The following is a 20410-nucleotide window of genomic DNA, read 5'->3' as shown; positions in this document are numbered from 1 at the left end:
AGTGTTTAGAGCACTGATTTTGGAAAGTTAAAAACAGTCTAGAGGTCCAGACTTCAACTCAACCCTGACAAGACTGAGTGGCTGTACATTCCGGCATCCCGGGACATTCAAAATGTTCCATCACTTTCTATGGGGGGTGAGTCTTTACCCCCCGTAGATAGGGCTCGCAACTTGGGAGTCCTCCTAGATGCACGGCTTACCTTAGAAGATCATGTAGTAGCCGTGACTAGGGGGGCTTTCGCACAGGTTCGCCTGGTGCGTCAGTTGCGGCCCTATCTAGACCGGGATGCCCTGTGTACGGTCACTCATGCGCTCGTGACCTCTCGTCTTGACTATTGCAATGCTCTCTACATGGGGCTTCCCTTGAAGACCACTCGGAGGCTCCAACTGGTACAGAATGCGGCCGCGAGAGTTGTCTTGGGAGTTTCCCGGTACTCCCATGTTACACCTTTGCTCCGCGAGCTGCATTGGTTACCAGTTGTCTTCCGGGTGAGGTTCAAGGTCTTAGTGATGGTTTTTAAGTCCTTACATGGCATGGGTCCGGAATACCTCGGGGACCACCTGCTGCCGGCGTCGACTCCCCTCCGCCCTGTGCGTTCCCACAGAGAGGGCCTCCTCAGCGTGCCTCCAGTCAGAGAATGTCGGCTGGTGGCCCCCAGGGGGAGGGCCTTCTCTGTGGGCGCTCCGGCTTTGTGGAATCAGCTGCCGGTTGAGCTCCAGATGGCACCGGATCTCCGCTCCTTCCGGCGCGGGTTAAAGACCCATTTATTTGAACAAGCTGGCCTGGCCTGATGGGGAGTTACTTAGGGTTTTAATATTTATATATATTTTCTATTGTTTTTACTGTGGGCAATAATTTAATTCTTTTTTAACTTTTGTATTTTTGTAGTTTTATGATATGCCCTGTTCACCGCCCTGAGTCCTTCGGGAGAAGGGCGGTATAAAAATTTAATAAAACCTAAACCTAATTATAAGAATCCTTCCCATGGGAAATTATTGTTGTTTGGATTCCTTAGGAAAAAAACATGAAAAAACTGGGAATTTGAAAGCTGAACACTAGAGGGGGCTAGAACAGGGGTGTCAACTGCCAGCGCACAGGACGGACATGTCATCGGGAAGCCACGCCCACCCCATTGCTGGCAATGGCAAAAAAGTTCCGATACATTGCACAATGTCACATGATGTCACAAGTTTGACATGTTTGGGCTAGAAGAAACTAAAAATTACAATTAAAGGACAACAAAACTTGAAGTCAACTTGTTAATTCAGAATGGAGCAAAATATTTTAATGCTGGATATTTTCAAGGATATTTGTGAACAATAGACTCAGAAGTGAATTTTAAGAATGTCTTGTTATCATAGAAAGATGGTGTATAAATTTTACATAGAGGAACAAGCTCTACCGGCAAGACTGAAATTGATTTGAATGTGGATTTTAAAATGACAAGCTATAAGAATATGAAAAAGATGATAAACTGTATATACAAATGAAACCAAATGAAGTATTTATAATTTTAAAAAGATCTAAAAATAACACAGAAGTTAATTATTGAAATAACTTTTCTGCACTAGATTTGCAAGAGAGAATTGTTAATTTTGAAGGAATTTCAGAGAAGGAATACAGAAAAAATGAAAAGAAATCAAGTTCTAAAACACTATTTGAGGGGATTAAAAATCAAGGTTGTTAAAGGTACAGGGAAGCAATACAAAGTTGGTTTATTTGATTGGGGTTAAAACAGATACATTATTATCTCTAGTAACCCTTTAATGGCCTTTTGCTGACTACGACTGAACAAAGAGGTTTTAAGATCTTGTTTACAGTTAAGAGATAAGCTGGCATTTGTTGTATTTTAAGAGGTGATAAATTACTAAAATTGTTTATACTTGTGATGATGGGGAAGTTCCTTATTTATATATTTCCCTTTAAAATTCTGGCATAAAAGGCATTGGGACAAGTGTTCATATTCAGTATTTATTATTGATATTCATGTTATTTGCTTTAAAAACAGAAATTGCAAACATTTTAAAAATGCAAAACAAATTGAAATTAGTTTTTAACTTTTCAATAGCAATTTAAATTATATGAAGCAGAGAAGCAGAATTATGTATTTCTAGGTGGATAAGGGACCAAAATGGACTTATTACCTGTTGGCCTTGTGGACTCTGCAGGATCTGTGCTACAGCAGCAAGCGTATCTGTATTAGTTATCTGAGATACCCATGGATCAGGTAAACTTTGGATTACATTGGCTGGAGTAGCAGGAGTCACTGGAGTTCCTGCAAAGAAGACAAGCAGTTATCTTTAGATACCGTTGGAAAGAAGTAGTAAATAGCAAGAGATTAATCACATTTGTATTTCATCTAATCCATTCTTAGCCACAGAAAATAACTGGATGACTTTGGAACAATCATTCTCAACCCAACCTACTTCACAGGATTTTTTGGGGAAAAACAGCAGGAGTGCTCTGTAAGCACCTGAAACTCTTGAATAAGTTGCGATATAAATAAAATAAATAAATTTCTCCCATCTATTCTTTATCTGAGTCCAATTCAGCTCCTCCTGTATCAATTGTTCAATGCATTAATATGAATACCACTGTAACTCCCCATTAGCAAGACACATGAGAACAGAAAAAAAGTGTTTAACATTTAGTGCAGTAAAGTACCTTGTATCTCAACTCTTGGGTGACTAGGATGCTAGTTCAAACTACTTCCCTTACTAAATACAGTGAGCTTATCAAGTCTATCTTTTGGTGACCAGACAGTACTTCACATAAGTCCACCTACTGTCAGGACCCACCTCAATCCACATCTTAGGAAATAAGAACTCTTGGATGCAAGTTTAGTCCAAAAGGAAAATGTTTACTAGGATGGAATCGATTGTGGCAATACAAGACGGAATCTAACAAAGTTACATTTCAATCCTATATAAAGCATTCCCATTTCAGCCCCTCCCCTCATCCATTTGGTCAGGCTCTCATCATTTGCTTAGGTGTCAGGTCCTTCCATGGGAAAGGGAACTCTCCTTGGTTTTATGGTTATTGCTTTCCTTTTTAGTTGTAAATGAAGATGCAATCCAGATCTGTCTCTCCCCCTCCCTCCCCCAGTTCAAATGTTCCCTGTTGTTTGAAGATCACCTAAAGTCTATCCTCTCCCCCCCCCCCTTCGGAGAGATGGCAGAATCCCCAGAATAAGCACATTGTTCTACCTATACATTTATGAAATGTGATATAAATGGATTCTGACACCTACTCTTCTTGGTTGCAGGAGATAACAGTGAACAGAAAAGCAATAAAATATAGCAGTATTCCCAGGGTGGATCAGCACTCTACACAACCCAAAGGAGATCAAAGGCCACTTCTGAAAGGCAGCTTTACCTGTTTCACATATTTTTAAGGTAGATAGCCTTATCCCAGATTCATCTTACAAATATCTATTATTGGTACTCCTACTATTAAAGATTGCCAACATAGTCATTTTTCACACAGAATGCTGTGAAGCATGATTCTGTGTTTGCTGTGAACAACAGGACAAAGCATTCTCCAAGTCATGTGTCAACTCTGGAACAGAAAGTTATTTTCTCTGATTCTCTATTTATAGAAAACAAACTATTTACCTCTCCAGTTTGAGTTTGAAGCGGACCTTCAGAGCCCTATGTACATCTTGTTTGAGCCATGTGCTGTCAGTTGGCAAGAATATTCTCTCCTGTGCTTGTTGGAATTTTGAATAACAATTTATATCTGGCCTAGAAACATCTTGTTTTTATGGAATATGTATAGATCTTCTAACTGAGAGCTCCTATCTTCCAAGCCAAGGCTAAGTTCCATGTAACAAAAATGGGTGAAATTTTTTAATGAGTTTGAGGAGGGTAATCAAGATTTGGTATTCAATGTTGTCCAATATAAGGAAAAGATGATCTAAAAGCAGTGCCTTGACTTATTCTGAAGAAATAGCAATAGCATTTAGACTTATATACCGTTTCACCGTGCTTTGCAACCTTCTTTAAGCAGTTTACAAAGTCAACATATTGCCTCCAACAATCTGGGTCCTCATTTTACCGACCTCGGAAGGATGGAAGGCTGAGTCAACATTGAGCAGGTGAGACTCGAACTGCTGGCAGTCAGCAAAAGTATCCTGCAATACTGCTTTCTTTATGCTCAACGAACATAAAGTGGTTTCCTATGAGTGCAGCCAATCATTGTTAAATCCTTCTTCTATTTGTTGAATCTCAACATATTGCATGATAGAATGTGCTCTGGTTTCAAACTATGGGTTTGATATCAACAATTTATAACACTATCATCATACTGTTATAAACTATGATTTTATATATAAAAAGCTACAGTATTATTTAGAGAGCATAACCCTGTCATTTAGAGTTGCGTATTTAATGTTGTAGAATATGCTGACCCCTAATGGCTAATGTGTAAATATGTTATTTTCCTGGAAAAATAAACTTCTTAGCAATGGCACTTTTAATGTTGAATTTAACCATCTTCATTAGGCATGTATGCATATGTCTTAATTCTTGACTCTTCTGGCTGATATTGAATTATAGTCTATTTTTCTACCAACAGAAATTTCACAAGCAAACATTAACCAATTTAATTATTCAGTTCATTCAAATCCTTATAGAAAAAAATATTTTTTTCATTTCCTTCTCTTAGTTATGGTGTACCTAATATATTTCAAAAGATCAGAAATAAAATATAAAAAAGCTATAAAATATAAAAAATAAAGGAAGTCCCTGTCCAAAGAAACCCAGAAATCTGAATATATGTTTATTATTCATATCAGGAAAGAATACATTTTAAGGAAAAATATATACATATCAGGAAAGAATGTAACTGAAAAAAGTAATGCAACAAAAATCAATTATTCTTGCAAATTTAAATCTTAAAAGATGTAACAAAGGGAAAGTTGTCATGGATGTAAAACAAAAGGATAATGTTGGGTTCTTGTTACCTGGTGTATTATTACTCAAAGTAGCAGTTGTTCCTGGCAAAACAGGAGTAACAACTGGAGGAGGAATTCCTGCTGCCATATCCAATAGAGGCTGGATAATTTCACTTTTGAACACATTATTCTTCTGCCACAAATTGAGCACTCTAACAATTTTACTCTAGGAAGGAAAGAGATGACATTTTAGACTTTACATCATACAAATCCCTATTCCAAGTTAAACAGCTTTTAAAATAAAACTATGAGGCTATGTTTAAGATTCCTTATCATGGTTACAAGGATCAGGAATGTGTTGTAGATTTCAGTGCCCTTTTTATATCAGGACTGGAAATCATGAAACTTCTCCAGTTTTAGAGAATGAAAAATAGTCTGTCAGTGGTCCCCAACCTTTATGGCTTGGCGGCCTGGCGGGGGGGGAGGGGAGAGAGGGGAACTGGCTCCCACTCGCACAAGTAGAGCTCTGTGTGTGCTCTAGCCAGCCGCTCACACGGCCCAGATCCAAACAGGCCACAGCCTGATAGCGGCCTGTGGCCTGGAGGTTGAGGACCCCTGGTCTATGTGACACAATTAACGTATGTTCAATTTGTATTAGATTTTCTCATTTCATTCCTACAAATGCACTGAATGATTCTAGTGATTCTATTTTGAAGCTAGTGTATCTAGTGATTCAAATTCTGAATCTTCTAGCAGTGGCCACATAGTCTTAGAAAATAAGAACAGAAACGAATTCTATTATTGAAAATGAAAGATTAATGTCCCCTTCCTCTACAGCTACTTGTACACCTATTAAAATAGTTGGGGGTTAGGGAAGAAAATAAATTCTACTGCCTGAGTGAATTTAGTTTATGGGTTCCTAGATTCCATCCAATGTAAATCTCTTTAGTATTCTGTTTAAACTGTTATTTTAAATCCCTAAGAACTTTAGATACTCCCTTTTCTCAATTTTATAGAGCTTAGCACATTTACATACATAATGTATAGGCACTGTTATGCTTAATTTTATATATATTCTATAAGAATATTATTGTATTACCTTGCTATGAATATATTATGCAATGTTTATTATACAATACCTGTGCAGATTAAAATCAGCACTACGTCACCTGCTAGAGCCAGAGTCTGTCTATTCTTTTGATTTCACTATGGGGTTCAAAAATATGGCTCACATGCTATATGTTGAAATGATAATCAAGTACCAATAAACAATTACATTATTTTCCATCTATAATTCACTACCCAATAAAATTATGTCCCTTTCATTTGTTCCACACATCAAAAATAGTACTAAAAATATTGGAAAATGTTGATTGATATAATTTTTCCAAAATAGACATTTGCTTGTATGAAGTACCAACCTGAAAATTAATTACTGAAAAGCAAGGAAGTTGTATTTCTCAAGGGAAACAGAATACTGCAAGTTAATAGTAGATGAATGTGTGTGTCCTTTGAAAAGAGTGAAAATGGAAAAAATTTAAAACATAAAAAATGACGGTAGAAAGATAGCGAGTAGTATCTGAACTGCTGCAAAAAGGATTCTTTCCAAAACAAAGAAAAACGGCTGGGTTAAAGAATGTGTTTATGCCAATAGTACTTGATTATACTGGATTGAGAATTGAATATGTCAAGGAAAACATAAAAGCCAAATGTAATGGGACCAGATTCCTTAGGAAGGGTATGTAGTATAACCATAAAAAGATGATCATTCAATGAGTAGTGAATTAGTATGGACTGAATAAAAAGGCAGTGACCGTTATGAAAATACAATGAGATGGTTTGGTCATACAGAAAGAACTGATGAGACTGAAACTGAAAAATTAATATACGTTGGATGACGTTATATAGTAAAAGAAAGGTGAAGAAAGTCATGACTATAATAAATTGATGTGCTCTTAAGAGAGAAATGAGAAATTTTTTAAAAATGAAAAGTAATATATGAAACATGACAAAGTACAGCAGGGCAGAATGATATCAACAAACATAGTGAATGGTTTAGCTACATCTACTTTTCTTTTTGTTTTTAATCTGGGGGGTTGTTGTTGTTGGTTTTTTTATTATTATTATTTCCTGCTCTTTTTCAGTACTCTGCATAACAATGTTTACCCCACATGGGAATACAATGAGGATATGTGCAGTATTTTCTTCCCAATTCACAAACAGTATTATCTATTACTCAGGAACATTGTCAAGTAAAAAAAACCATGCATCATTTTTTTGTAAAATTATATTTTTAACATAAATTATACATTAATAAATCATTTATTGGGAAAAGAGTAAAATGTAGAAGAATCCATACCTTATCATCCCCAGGGCAACGATATAAATTCTGGAAAGTGCTAATGATGTTATTGCTAAACCGAGGAGCAAAGACATCCTTTTCTTGCCCAAACTGATGCCGAGACTGCCGTACAATCGAGTCAATGACATATAAGCCAGGCACCTTGTATTCTGGTTTACACTACATAGAAATACAATAAGAATGAAAATTTCCTATAAGATTTATTAGCTAGCAAATCTGTAGAAACTATGAATGCTCTTTTTTCCCCCAGTATGGTATTGTTTTATATTAAAATGTGTTTCACAGAGTATGCTATAATCATTTGTAACATTTCCTTGTTGTAAAATTTCAATTATTTAAATTTCATTTATATAAAGGTAATAGTAAATAATTTTAGGGAAATGTACCTTCATTTTTATGTTAACAGTTGAAATATTCTAAGTTTTTTGAACTATTTAGATAATAACACAGCTAGTACTGGGGAACACTGCAATTTATCAGAGGCATAACTTTACTAAGATGTACTCTATGCAGCAGTTATGCCACCAGCTGGTATTATTTGGGGGGGGTGTAAAATTAAGATAAAGCTCAATACCAGAGGGGATGCTTTTCCCCTGGAAAAGGTGAAACATTGTGATGTTCCCTGCCAAGGTTCCGATAAATGAGACAAATCATTCTGCAAACATTGACATTCCCCTTGTCAACTCATTCTTATCAGTTTAAAGCCCAAGCACTGAAAGTGAAAGTCAGAGTCCACAGCAGAAAGGGGTGGAAACCTAGTATGGTAATGTTCACTGTCACTCACAGAGATCTATCGTATTTAAAATTTGCATAAGACCTATGATTTGTGAAATGCACCTCTACTCACTTGAAGTAAGTCCCCCCTGCAACTGATACTTTAGATTGGACACTGTGTTTTTGGATCAGTGTGCACCATAATTTACCCTCAGACAAATTATCTAATATTATTATTAAAGAAGATATGTTAATATTTGGCAGAAGTAACTTAACCTTAAAGTTAACTTAATCAGACTATATCATCTCTGAAGGTACGATTGTATGGAAACAAAAAGACAAATTAGAAAATGATTGCTGGACACCAATTTTATATAAGGTCAAGTCTTTCTGGAACTGAGATCATACCTTGGTGTGATGGGAATAATTGAAACTGTACAATATGTATTGACAATTAGGGCCAATATCAAAAATCACACCATCATGAGTAGTTTGTTAGTATTAACTGTATTGCTCACAATTTGCTCACATAGAATGACACTGGGTTTGACAGCACAAGCAACAAGACTATTGTCTCCAGGCATGGACATTGCCACCTGTGCTCTTAAAAAAATGCAATAAGACTACTAGGCAATCTCCTATGGACAATGAATGTCAAGCCAATGCCATGCTGGGGTTAATCTATTCTGATTCCTCTGAATGTTCTCATTCTATGGAACATCATTTAGTTATTGTTCAAGGAGATAGATGGTCTACAAATGGCTGCACATGACATGGGAAGATGTTCAAATATATGTTCTGAACCTCTGGTAGAGCTGTTATTTAGTGCTGAGACAGCCATCTGAGGCAATCTGTGCTTATTTTGTTACTCTCAAAATATGTGGGTAAATACCAAAGGAAGTTGAACTTTTATTAAACTGAATTCAAATAATATCCATACAATGGATAAAACCCTTTATCATAAGCAAACAGTTATGCATTCTAGTTTTTGTGATCTAAGGGACCCACTGATTGGAAAGTAATCCGTGTAAAGGAAGAAATAGTGGAATGAATCATAATGGACTTTTGTTCTGACTTTCAAACAAGAAATATCTCTTATTTGATCCTTGCCCTTACAAACACTCCAGAGGAAAAATACCTACTGTACTCCATCATATTGTAAATTGTGACAATATATTCATAATAATATAACATTAATATCTTTAATACATTTATCTATATTTAAATATCTAGATTCATGAGTATTTAAATTACTAACGTTTTGTTTGATGACTTACCTTTTGAATGAATTTCTCAACACTCTGCACAACATGTTTGTAGAACTAGAAATAAATATATATAATTTGTTCAATAGGTTTATTTATTTATTCATTAAACAAATTTATATAGCTTTCCAACTCACATACAGGTTACTCTGGGTGGCTTGCAACGTTTATATAGGTTCCATTCTATACCATCTTCTTTCTTGTTTTAGCAGCTTTCTGATTAATGTACTTTATTTTATTTATTTATTTATTTATAATACAAAAATTAATAACAATTAAAATAGGTTAAATTATCCTTAATTAAAATCTAAAACCCCTATAACTCTAATTAAAAACCCAATTACAATAAATTAAAAAGTTAAAAAATCCTCAGTCCTGGCCGGAAAGCTCAAAGAGCCAGGTCTTCAGGTCCCGGCGGAACAAACGAAAATCAGGGGCAGTCCTAAGCTCTACGGGTAACTGGTTCCAGAGGGCAGGCGCGCCCACAGAGAAGGCCCTCCCCCTGCGCATTGCCCGGCGGCACCCTGAGAAGGCCCTCCCTGTGAGAGCGCACAGGACGAAGGGAACTTGATGACGGCAGGTGTTCCCTCAGATATCCCGGACCCAAGCCATTTAGGGCTTTATAGGTCATCACCAGCACCTTGAATCTCACCTGGAGGGCAACCGGAAGCCAATGCAGCTCGCGGAGCAGAGGTGTTACATGGGAGTATCGGGAAGCCCCCATCACAACTCGCGCGGCTGCATTCTGCACCAGCTGAAGCCTCCGAGTGGTCCTCAAGGGCAGCCCCATGTAGAGAGCATTGCAGTAGTCTAACCAGGAGGTCACGAGCGCATGAGTGACCGTGCGCAAGGCATCTCGGTCCAGATAGGGCCGCAATTGGCGCACCAGGTGAACCTGGACAAAAGCCCCCCTGGTCACGGCTCCTATATGATCTTCAAGGCTGAGCCGCGAATCCAGGACACCCTAGTTGCGAGCCCTATCGACATGTGGGGGGGGTAACACCTCACCCCCCATCATTAAAGATGGAATAGAATGGTTCACTCGAGATGCCTGTACGCACAGCCACTCAGTCTTGGCAGGATTGAGTTGGAGCCTGTTTCTCCCCATCCAAACCTGAACCGCCTCCAGGCAACGGGACATCACGTTGAGGGCATCACTGAGTTGGTTTGGGATGGAAAGAAAAAGTTGGGTATCATCAGCGTACTGATGATACCCCACCCCAAAACCATGAATGATCTCACCCAGCAACTTCATATAGATATTGAACAGGAGGGGAGAGAGGACCGACCCCTGAGGAACTCCACAAACGAGAGACCTCGGGGCGGACCTCTGCCCTCCCGTCAACACCGACTGAGAAAGGCCGAAGAGGTAAAAGAACCACCGCAAAACAGTGCCCCCCACTCCCAACCCCCTGAGACGTCGCAGCAGGATACCATGGTCGATGGTATCAAAAGCTGCTGAGAGATCTAATAGGACTAGGACAGAGGAACAACCCCTGTCCCGAGCCCGCCAGAGATCATTCATCAGCACGACCAATGCCGTCTCTGTGCTGTACCCAGGCCTGAAACCCAATTGGTACAGGTCAAGATAATCAGTTTCCTTCAGGAACAGAGGAAGCTGATGCGCCACCACACTCTCAACAACCTTCGCTAAAAAGCGAAGATTGGAGACTGGATGATAGTTATTCAAAATAGCTGGATCCAGGGCAGGCTTCTTGAGAAGGGGTCTCACCACCGCTTCCTTCAAGGCAGCGGAAAAGACACCCTCACTCAAAGAAGCAGATATCACTGCCTGGAACCAGCCTCGTGTCTCCTCCCGAGCTGAATAAACCAGCCAGGAAGGGCACAGGTCCAATAAACAGGTGGTAGAGCTCAGCCTCCCCATAATCCTGTCCACCTCCTCGGGAGTCACAGGACCAAACTCAGTCCAGATAATACTCTCAAGACCGCTCGATTCCTCCCCGTCAGACTCTGTCCAGTCAGAGTCCAAACCGGTCCGAATCTGAGCGATTTTGTCCACCAGATGCTGGCTAAACTCCTCGGCCCGCCTCTGCAAGGGCTCCTCCCTCACCTCCTGAGAAAGGAGGGAACAAGTTACCCTAAACAGGGCGGCCGGGCGATTATCTGCGGATGTGATGAGGGCGGCGAAGTAATTAGACTTCGCCGTCCTCATCGCCGCAAGATAAGACCTAGTGAAAGATCTTATTCACAATCGGTCAGATTCAGACCGGCTGGATCTCCAACAGCTCTCCAGACTCCGTCTCCGACGCTTCATTTAGTGAATGATACCCTCAAGACCTACATTTGGAAGATTTCCTACTCTATTTCTTTGTCCTTTTAAAAATATCCCTTTAATATAAAATAGGGTTTAAGAATACTGTAAAGAAGGAATAGCTTCTTCTTTTTGACTAAATGCATGACCAAATGCTAATGTTAATATTAAAGGAAAAGTATGACACTGAAAGAAGAAAAAAACATTTTTTTTATTACATTTATATCCCGCCCTTCTCCAAAGACTCAGGGCGGCTTACAAGCTTAGCAGTAGCCTTCATTCTATGTATATGCCTGCTTGTTAGGGCTTTCACACACACCCCAAGCGGCATTATTACAAAGTCAGCTTAATTGCCCCCAACAATCTGGGTCCTCATTTTACCTACCTGGGAAGGATGGAAGGCTGAGTCAACCTTGAGCCTGGTGGGACGCGAACCTGCACTAATTGCAGGCAGCTGGTGTTACTTAAGGAGGCATCAGCCCACTGCTCCACCAAGGCTCTTTTTACAGGGTCTAATAAAAAACTCCCACTAAATGGGTATTTAGCATCTATTATTTTTGGTTTTTGTTCCCCTTAATGACTTTTACCTATTGACTATATTATTTATTTGATCTAAAAAAAACCTGTTTTTTGTATGTATATGTGTGTGTATATGTGTATATATACATGAGTATGTGTGCTGTGAATTAAAAGCCCCAAATAATTAGGGCCACAGTGAGGCATGCAATTAATATTTAACATGTTTTCAGAGAAGTTTCTTTTATGCAGAATTAAGAAAATACCCCAATAAATATAAACAAGTATAAATATTTAGAGGTTCCACATATTAAATGTTAATCAGTACTGAAGTTTTTTTTTAAAGGGATTATTGAGATAATGAGCAGGCTACCCGGGCATTGCACTGTACTAACAAACTACCTGGACCACTTAAAGCTAAGAGGTATTTGTAAACTGTATAATCATTTTCTTACCTTTATGGCCTTGATTGCTGCTTTAGTAATCTGTGTCATTTTAGCCTTTGAAATAGGAGGTTTGTAATCATTCAGTGAGTAAAGCTGAAAGAAAAGAGATGACTGTGAATATAAATGGAAAAACAATTAAAATTTATCTAAGAACGTTAGATCCTCTAATATTTTCATCAGATCAAAACTGAGCTTTAGTTTATTGCAATTAATCATGTCTTATTATTGATTCCAGGTGTGATCTGGCACTTACATGAAACCCTGAATGATTTTGCACTGACTGAGAGAACAGTATGGACTCCCAATACAAAAACAGCATTTTCCAGCTTCTGGAGTAGAACTATACAATCTGTTAGTTAAGTTTAAAACTGGAAAAAAAAAACCAGTAGGAGCTTACCCCTTACCTTAACTCTGCCCCTTAAAAGAGACTGGTTTGGGTAGAAGCAAAGCTAGCAAATTTTTTGTTGAAACCAAACTTAAAAGTCAAATGTGTAAGTGAATCAAGTAATCCTTTTCATTTTCACCACATTAGTGACCAGACTGCAGTAAAGCCTGAAATCACTGTTCATCTAGATCAGGCATGTTAAACTGCCGCTCCGTGGGCCAGACGCGTAGTCCTGAAACCGCGCCCACCCCATTGCCGTCAATGGGGGAAAAGTCGTGATACGTCACGTGATGTCGCGAGTTTGACATGCCTGATCTAGATACATTACAAGGTGTTAACAATTATTGCAGCCCCCGTTTCTTCTTTTTCTTTTATTCTCTCTGGGTTAGTTCTCTCTGCCATTTTTGGTTTTGTTTTATGTTGCTTTATTTATTTTTTACTATTTTGAAAACTGCCCAAAGTTGGGCAACATATACATTTAATACATAATGTAATGTAATGTAATGCAATACAATACAATAAATTTGCATAACACCACTAAAAAGTGTTGTGGTAAGGCTTGGTGTGAGCAAGGTACAAATTCAGATGAAGTTATTATATTCTGTATCTGAATCTACAATTCATCAATGATTTACTTACACCACAACTTAGCATGACATTTATACATCAGGAAAAAGTTAACCATATATTTTAAAGAAAAGAAAATCAGAAATGATGGTCAGCCACCATAAAGATGATTATGATACTATCCAAACTGGAGAGTTACCAATTATTATCATGATCAACAGCTGATCATAATTGGATGTGCTACCTGAAGCTTAACAGATGAAGATTTCCTGATGTATAGCAAGGAGCCCGTCTCACTCTTTCACTAAAACCAGTATTTGCCTGCCAGTTTGCTTCTTGAGATTTTCACTCTTATGCCCTTTCTACCTGAGTTTCATAGTACCTGGGTGTGAGTATTCCCCTATGAAAAAGTTCTATCTAGTCAAGTGTTTTACAGCCACTATGTATTCTTGAATGGAAAGATGCCACTTCACCTGGGGGATGGAATAGGAAAATTCAGAGCATAATCAGAAACTCACAAATTCACATATTCAAGATGTTAAATAGCTAGACCAAGTTTTCCCATGTTCAATGAAGTTTAAATAAAAGACCATATGTATTATTCTTAAAAACAGGAAATATTCTAGACAGAACTCCTGAGCATACCAACACAGGTTCATATATTCAATGTTATCCACTTTTCCTAGTCCACAGATGAGCAATATAACACCTCTGGCACCATAGTACCCAACATCCCTAAATACCACCAATGAAACAATAATTAAGCCAAATTGCACAAGCTTTCAGAGCGTGCATATATATGGGAGAAAAAATCTCAGCTATTTACAAGCCTCAAGCAGATCTGCTAGTTAAAATGGTTGCCAAACCTTATCTTACTCCTTATTCCACCTAAATACAATAGAAATATGTATCTAAATCTAAGTGCTATTTCCCACTCTCTACCCAATATTTTTCATGTATTAAAAATACTGAAAAACTATTTCTGATTTATGCAAATCCCAAAGCAAATGGATTACAACAATAACAGAAATTTATAAAATAATAAAACTCAGTGGCTGCAAATACTAATATTAGTCTTGAAAAACATTTATACAATAGTTGAATCACAGCTACCGGTATAAATTCAATCAACCTGCTCCAAAGAGGAATATTAAAATTAATAATTAGTGGTAACTATAAACTTGTGGGTCTAGTGTTTTTCTTCCATATAAAAGTCATCTTCTCTTACTCCTGCCAACTGACTTCAAATAAAGTGTAATGGGCAGGGGTCCAGCTGGCAAATGGCAATGTAAACCTCTACAAGCATCACAATCATACCCTCAAGGTTGTAAAAAATGAAATAGATTCTATACAACTGTCCTAGATTATATTAAATATTTTAATTAAATTTGAAACAAATTATGTGGAACAACAAATTTCAAAATGTTGTGCACATTTGTTGCAGAAAGCACTTGAGAGTTGCAAGATGTTTTCCAGAGTAAATGACAACAAAAGCTGCTCTGGACAAAAATACTGAACATGTACTGAGAGCAAAATAACATTTCTTTGCTACACTGACCCTTGTGGGAATGGATAACTGTGAACCCTTGCTATTTGCTTGATTTTTCTATGCCAGGGATGTCAAACTGCCGGCCCATGGGCCAGATGCATCATAGCAAAACATGCCCATTCCACTGCTGGCAATGGCAAAAAAATCGTGATATGTATGTCGTGACATGTCACGTGACGTTGCGAGTTTGACACCCGTTCTATGAAGAGGAAGTAAATACCTTCACAAAGAGTTTACCACAAACTACCCTAACGCCAGACAAACTTTCCTGAGAACTGAATTTGACACTATTCCTACTTGACTCGATATAGAAAAGTTTTGAAGTTTAACAATCTAACTCCAAGTCAGCTAAGCTCCACCTTCAACATCCTCCATTTTTAAAAAAATAAAACTTAGCATAGGGAACCATTGTTAATGTATGACATACAGCTTACTCTATCAAGAAAAGTAACACAAGGCAAGTATCAAAGCCCCACACAGCTTTTGTTATTGAACATTTTACAATGAACTCAATATAACTTCATCCATTGTCATCCTTCCACTCTGAGATAAGAGTGAGGCCAAAAGAATCTGATCCTGCTACATATCGCCTATAGTACCCCTCAAAGGTCTTTAGTTTATAAAGATTTAGGGTAACAGTAACCATTACATATTGTGTTAAAAGTATTTTGCAATACTGTATAGGAAAAGAAGTCTATAGGTTTCATTGTAGTGGATCATATATATTTTGTTGCAGATGATTAATTACAACTAATTTGAAACAAAATAAAAATCTCAAAATAATTTATGAATTAACTTTAGTGTCCACTTACTCTTAATTTTCTTTCAATAACATTTATCTACATGCTGTCTACTCACTCTTTTTAAATTCCTAGCCTAGCTGCTCTACCTTCATTTTTGTTCTAAAATGAATGGCTAAACAATGAAATCATGTTGGGGTGGAAAGAATTTTTTTTATACTGTTGAGATTTGACCAATCCAATTTTAAAGTTATGGTTTGTGATTTGGCATAATTATTACACAATACAGGTGAAACTCAAAAAATTAGAATATTGTGCAAAAGTTCATTTATTTCAGTAATGCAACTTAAAAGGGGAAACTAATATATGAGATAGACTCATTACATACAAAGCAAGATAGTCCAAGCCGTGATTTGTCATAATTGTGATTATGGTGTACAGCTCATGAAAACCCCAAATCCACAAGTACAGCTCATGAAAATCCCAAATCCACAATCTCAGAAAATTAGAATATTGTGAAAAGGTGCAATATTCTAGGCTCAAAGTGTCCCACTCTAATCAGCTAATTAAGCCATAACACCTGCAAAGGGTTCCTGAGCCTTTAAATGGTCTCTCAGTCTGGTTCAGTAAAAATCACAATCATGGGGAAGACTGCTGACCTGACAGTTGTGCAGAAAACCATCTGACACCCTCCATAAGGAGGGAAAGCCTCAAAAGGTAATTGCAAAAGAAGCTGGATGTTCCCAAAGTGCTGTATCAAAGCACATTAATAGAAAGTTATGTGGAAGGGAAAAGTGTGGAAGAAAAAGGTGCACAAGCAGCAGGGATGACCGCAGCCTGGAGAGGATTGTCAGGAAAAGGCCATTCAAAAGTGTTGGGGACTTTCACAAGGAGTGGACTGAGGCTGGAGTCAGTGCATCAAGAGCTACCACACACAGACGGATCCTGGACATGGGCTTCAAATGTCGTATTCCTCTTGTAAAGCCACTCCTGAACAACAAACGTTGTCAGAAGCGTCTTACCTGGGCTAAAGAAAAACAGACCTGGTCTGTTACTCAGTGGTCCAAAGTCCTCTTTTCTGATGAGAGCAACTTTTGCATCTCATTTGGAAACCAAGGACCCAGAGTCTGGAGGAAGAATGAAGAGGCACACACTGCAAGATGCTTGAAGTCCAGTGTGAAGTTTCCACAGTCTGTGTTGATTTGGGGAACCATGTCATCTGCTGGTGTTGGTCCACTGTGCTTCATTAAGTCCAGGGTCAACGCAGCCGTCTACCAGGAGATTTTGGAGCGCCAAATCATCACAATTATGACAAATCACGACTTGAACTATCTTGCTTTGCATGTAATGAGTCTATCTCATATATTAGTTTCCCCTTTTAAGTTGCATTACTGAAATAAATGAACTTTTGCACGATATTCTAATTTTTTGAGTTTTACCTGTATCTTATCCTTCTCTCAAACGGGAAAAAAGATGAGTCATGGTTTCCCAGATCAATGTATCGACAGATGAAAAATATGTTCTCATTAATATATCTAAAAGAATAGTAAAACATGTTTTTAAAAACCAAGCTGCAAAAGCAATTCCCCTAAACAAAATATATGAATTCAAAATTATAGTTTCCAAGCAGAAATTATTCTTTAAACTTTGAAGGCTAATTTTATTTTAAGAATATGTATGTATCGAGAGAAAAGAGAATGGTTATGGTAGATACTTTAGATAAAGGAAGAGAGATATTAAACTACAGATTGCATTTAAAGGGAATTCTCTTCATTTAGATTAAACATCCATTTAATCCAGTATTCTGTTCCAAAAGTAAACACATTAATAGTTCACCTTGTGGTTCTTTCTGCATTATGTTTCATCTGATATAGGTCTATTCTATAAAAATATAAGCCTGCCTGCATTATGCTTTTTGAATTACAGAAATATTTTATTTTGTAAATATCTAAAATATTTCTGGTATAGTGGGAAAAAGCAAGTTACTTGGTTCCAAAAGATCAATCTATCAATTTATGTAATCATGTAAATTGCCATTTAATAGCAATGAACACCTGAAAATATATCATCAAATCATAATGTGCTGTTATTCTTTGCATGTTCTGTCTTTATTCTAAATACTTTACAAGTAGCAGACTTCCAATAGACCGGTACACAAATTCTGTCACAATAGTATACAAAAAAAATTAGAGAATATTTAAAACAGCAATTAATGATAAAAAGCAAAGGCTACAATTATATATTAAAAATTACTTATTTTCTTTCACTTACTGAACAATTTAAACAAGCTATGTCTGAACATGCAACCTGTATTACAGATTTATTGTTCCACACATGAATTAACTTTTATATACCCAAAGTGGCTAGGATTTTACACATGAACCAGAAACTCTAACTTAAAGTGATTTAAAAATGTTAACTTGTTTGGACATAACAAAGCATAATTCTTGGATTGGATTTCACACTTATGTTCTTTATGTTACACAAATGTAACAATCTGTGCATGCTGCTTGTTCAAATTGCAATTAAAGAAATCAGGACCCCAGGAACAACAAAAAAAGAATCAATCAATCAGATGCAATAAAATTACTATTTATATTACTATTATTTTATGATAAAATAGATGGCAACACTTTCTAAAGTAGGTGGATGAATTAGTAAATAAAAGCACAGAATAATAAATATAAGTATGAATGGTCAAAACACAATAATCTGAAATAATGACATTGTTTCACAATTAAACTATTATAGAGAACAAAACAAATTAAACAAAAAAACCCACTGCTATGTTAGTGAAGTTCAAAAAGGGGAAAATATTTTCACTATTCTTACTATTACTGTGGTAAGCTGAAGATGAGCAGTGGGAAATTTACTTCCACCTGTCAACTTTCTGATACATTAAGAAGTCAAGTAACCAAATTCAATTCAGTTTCTGCTAAATTGCTGGTTTAGCAACTTAATCTGATATAAAAACTTCGTGTCTGTTGGTAATTTCTATGCTTCAATTTCTTTTCTTTTAATTTTATACAATATTGTTTGTATCTTCTCTTGAGATTTCTTTTTCACAAGGCAACTGTGCTGAATAAGATAACCCTACTTAACAGACTTACTAGCATCCCAGTCATTATTAAATCTGTACCTTTCCCCAAACTATTGTCAAAAAATTTATTCGGATTCTTTTTACAATTCTCTATAACCTTTTCATTCAGATTTCATTCAGTTTTCATCTCAGAGTTAAAGTTTTCCCTTTGATTATTAAAAGCCAAGGAGATATAAATTAAGAGAAAAGGAAATGAAACTCATAGAGAAAATTCAAGAGGGTGATACTGTGTTAAGAGATAATGAATCTATTCAGAGGTTCTTTTACAACTTTTCCCCCAACTTGTATAAAAAACAGGAAATGGATTTGGAATAGATGGAATTATCTATGAAAACAAACAAGTACCAAAACTTTCACAAGCCCATAAAAAATCAATGCACCTATAACAACTTTTGAAATATGAGATGTCATTAAAAAGATGAAAATGGGTAAAGAACCAGGTTCATATGGACTTTGGAGTCAATATAGGTAGACCTCGACTTACAACCACAATTGAGTCCCAAATCTATGTTGTTATGTGAAATGGTTAAGTGAATTTTCCACCAATTTACAACTTTGTCACAGTTGTTAAATGAATCACTATAACTGTTAAGTTAGTAACACAGTTGTTAACTGAATCTGAATTCCCAATGGACTTTGCTTGTCAGGTCACAAGAGGTGATCACATGACCTCAGGACACTGCAACCATCATAAATATGAGTCAGTTGCCAAGCATCTAAATTTTGATCACATGACCATGAGGATGCTGCAATGGTCATAAGTGTGAAAAACAGTCATAAGTAACTTTTTTCAGTACCATTGTAACTTTGAACGGTTACTAAATGAACTATTGTAAATTGAGGACTATCTGTAGTCTACTACAGGTAGACTACCTGTAGTCTACTACCTCTTACAGCCACTTAAGAATGTAATGAATTCTATTTTGCAAGTTTCTATAACGCCCAAAACTGGAAAGAAGCCAATGTTGCTTTATTGCCAAAAGAAGCTCAGGATATTTTTAATGAAAAAATTACAAACCAATATCACTGCTAAATAATGATTACAAACTTTTTATTGCAATATGCGCTGTAAGATTGAAGTTTTACATACTTTTATCCACAAAGATCAGTCTGGATTTTTGCCAAAAAAGCAGCTAAGAGACAACTGAAAACTGTCTTAGGTGTTGCTGAGTATTCACAATACCACAATCAGGAAAAGCAGCATTAATATTTTTCAGAAGTTTTGACAATTTAAATTGGGTCTTTATGTTTAAAGTGTTGGAAAACATGGACTTTGATAAGAAAATATTCATAGGATTAAGTTGATGTATACATCCCAGCAAGCTCATGTTATTGAGCTTTGATTAAGCCAAGTCAGATTGAAAAGGCTACAAACAAGGCAAGGATGTTCTTTATATCCTATACTTTTCATTGTGTTTTTAGAAGTTCTGTTAGAAAGATTAGACAGGAAAGGAAAATATTAATTCTGAAGATAAAAAAAGAAATGTATAAACAGAGAACTTTTGCTGCTGGTTTAGTTTTGATTCTACAAAAGCAACTAGTGGAATGGAATATTTAATGAAGAAGCTGAATGACTTTGGGAGTCCAGCTACTTCAACA

General features: G+C 36.9%; 1 protein-coding gene across 5 annotated transcripts in view; it reads right to left on the bottom strand.

Annotated features, from left to right (window-relative positions):
• SCAF8 (SR-related CTD associated factor 8) overlaps nucleotides 1-20410 on the bottom strand; it is an 88508-nt gene that overhangs the window by 60137 nt on the left and 7961 nt on the right. For all 5 annotated transcript variants that reach the window (XM_081312646.1, XM_081312645.1, XM_081312648.1 and 2 more), the window contains 5 exons: nucleotides 12480-12563; nucleotides 9249-9293; nucleotides 7255-7416; nucleotides 4965-5121; nucleotides 2146-2276 (listed from right to left, as the gene is read on the bottom strand). In XM_081312646.1, the coding sequence (XP_081168772.1) occupies nucleotides 2146-2276; nucleotides 4965-5121; nucleotides 7255-7416; nucleotides 9249-9293; nucleotides 12480-12563 (579 nt within the window). The remainder of the gene's footprint in view (nucleotides 1-2145; nucleotides 2277-4964; nucleotides 5122-7254; nucleotides 7417-9248; nucleotides 9294-12479; nucleotides 12564-20410) is intronic.

The sequence above is a fragment of the Vipera berus genome, assembly GCF_964194415.1.
Source record: "Vipera berus genome assembly, chromosome: 1".
In the NCBI taxonomy this organism is placed as follows: Eukaryota; Metazoa; Chordata; class Lepidosauria; order Squamata; family Viperidae; genus Vipera; species Vipera berus.
Note: the sequence above shows the minus strand (reverse complement) of the source record. Positions and strands in the feature narration are given on the sequence as shown.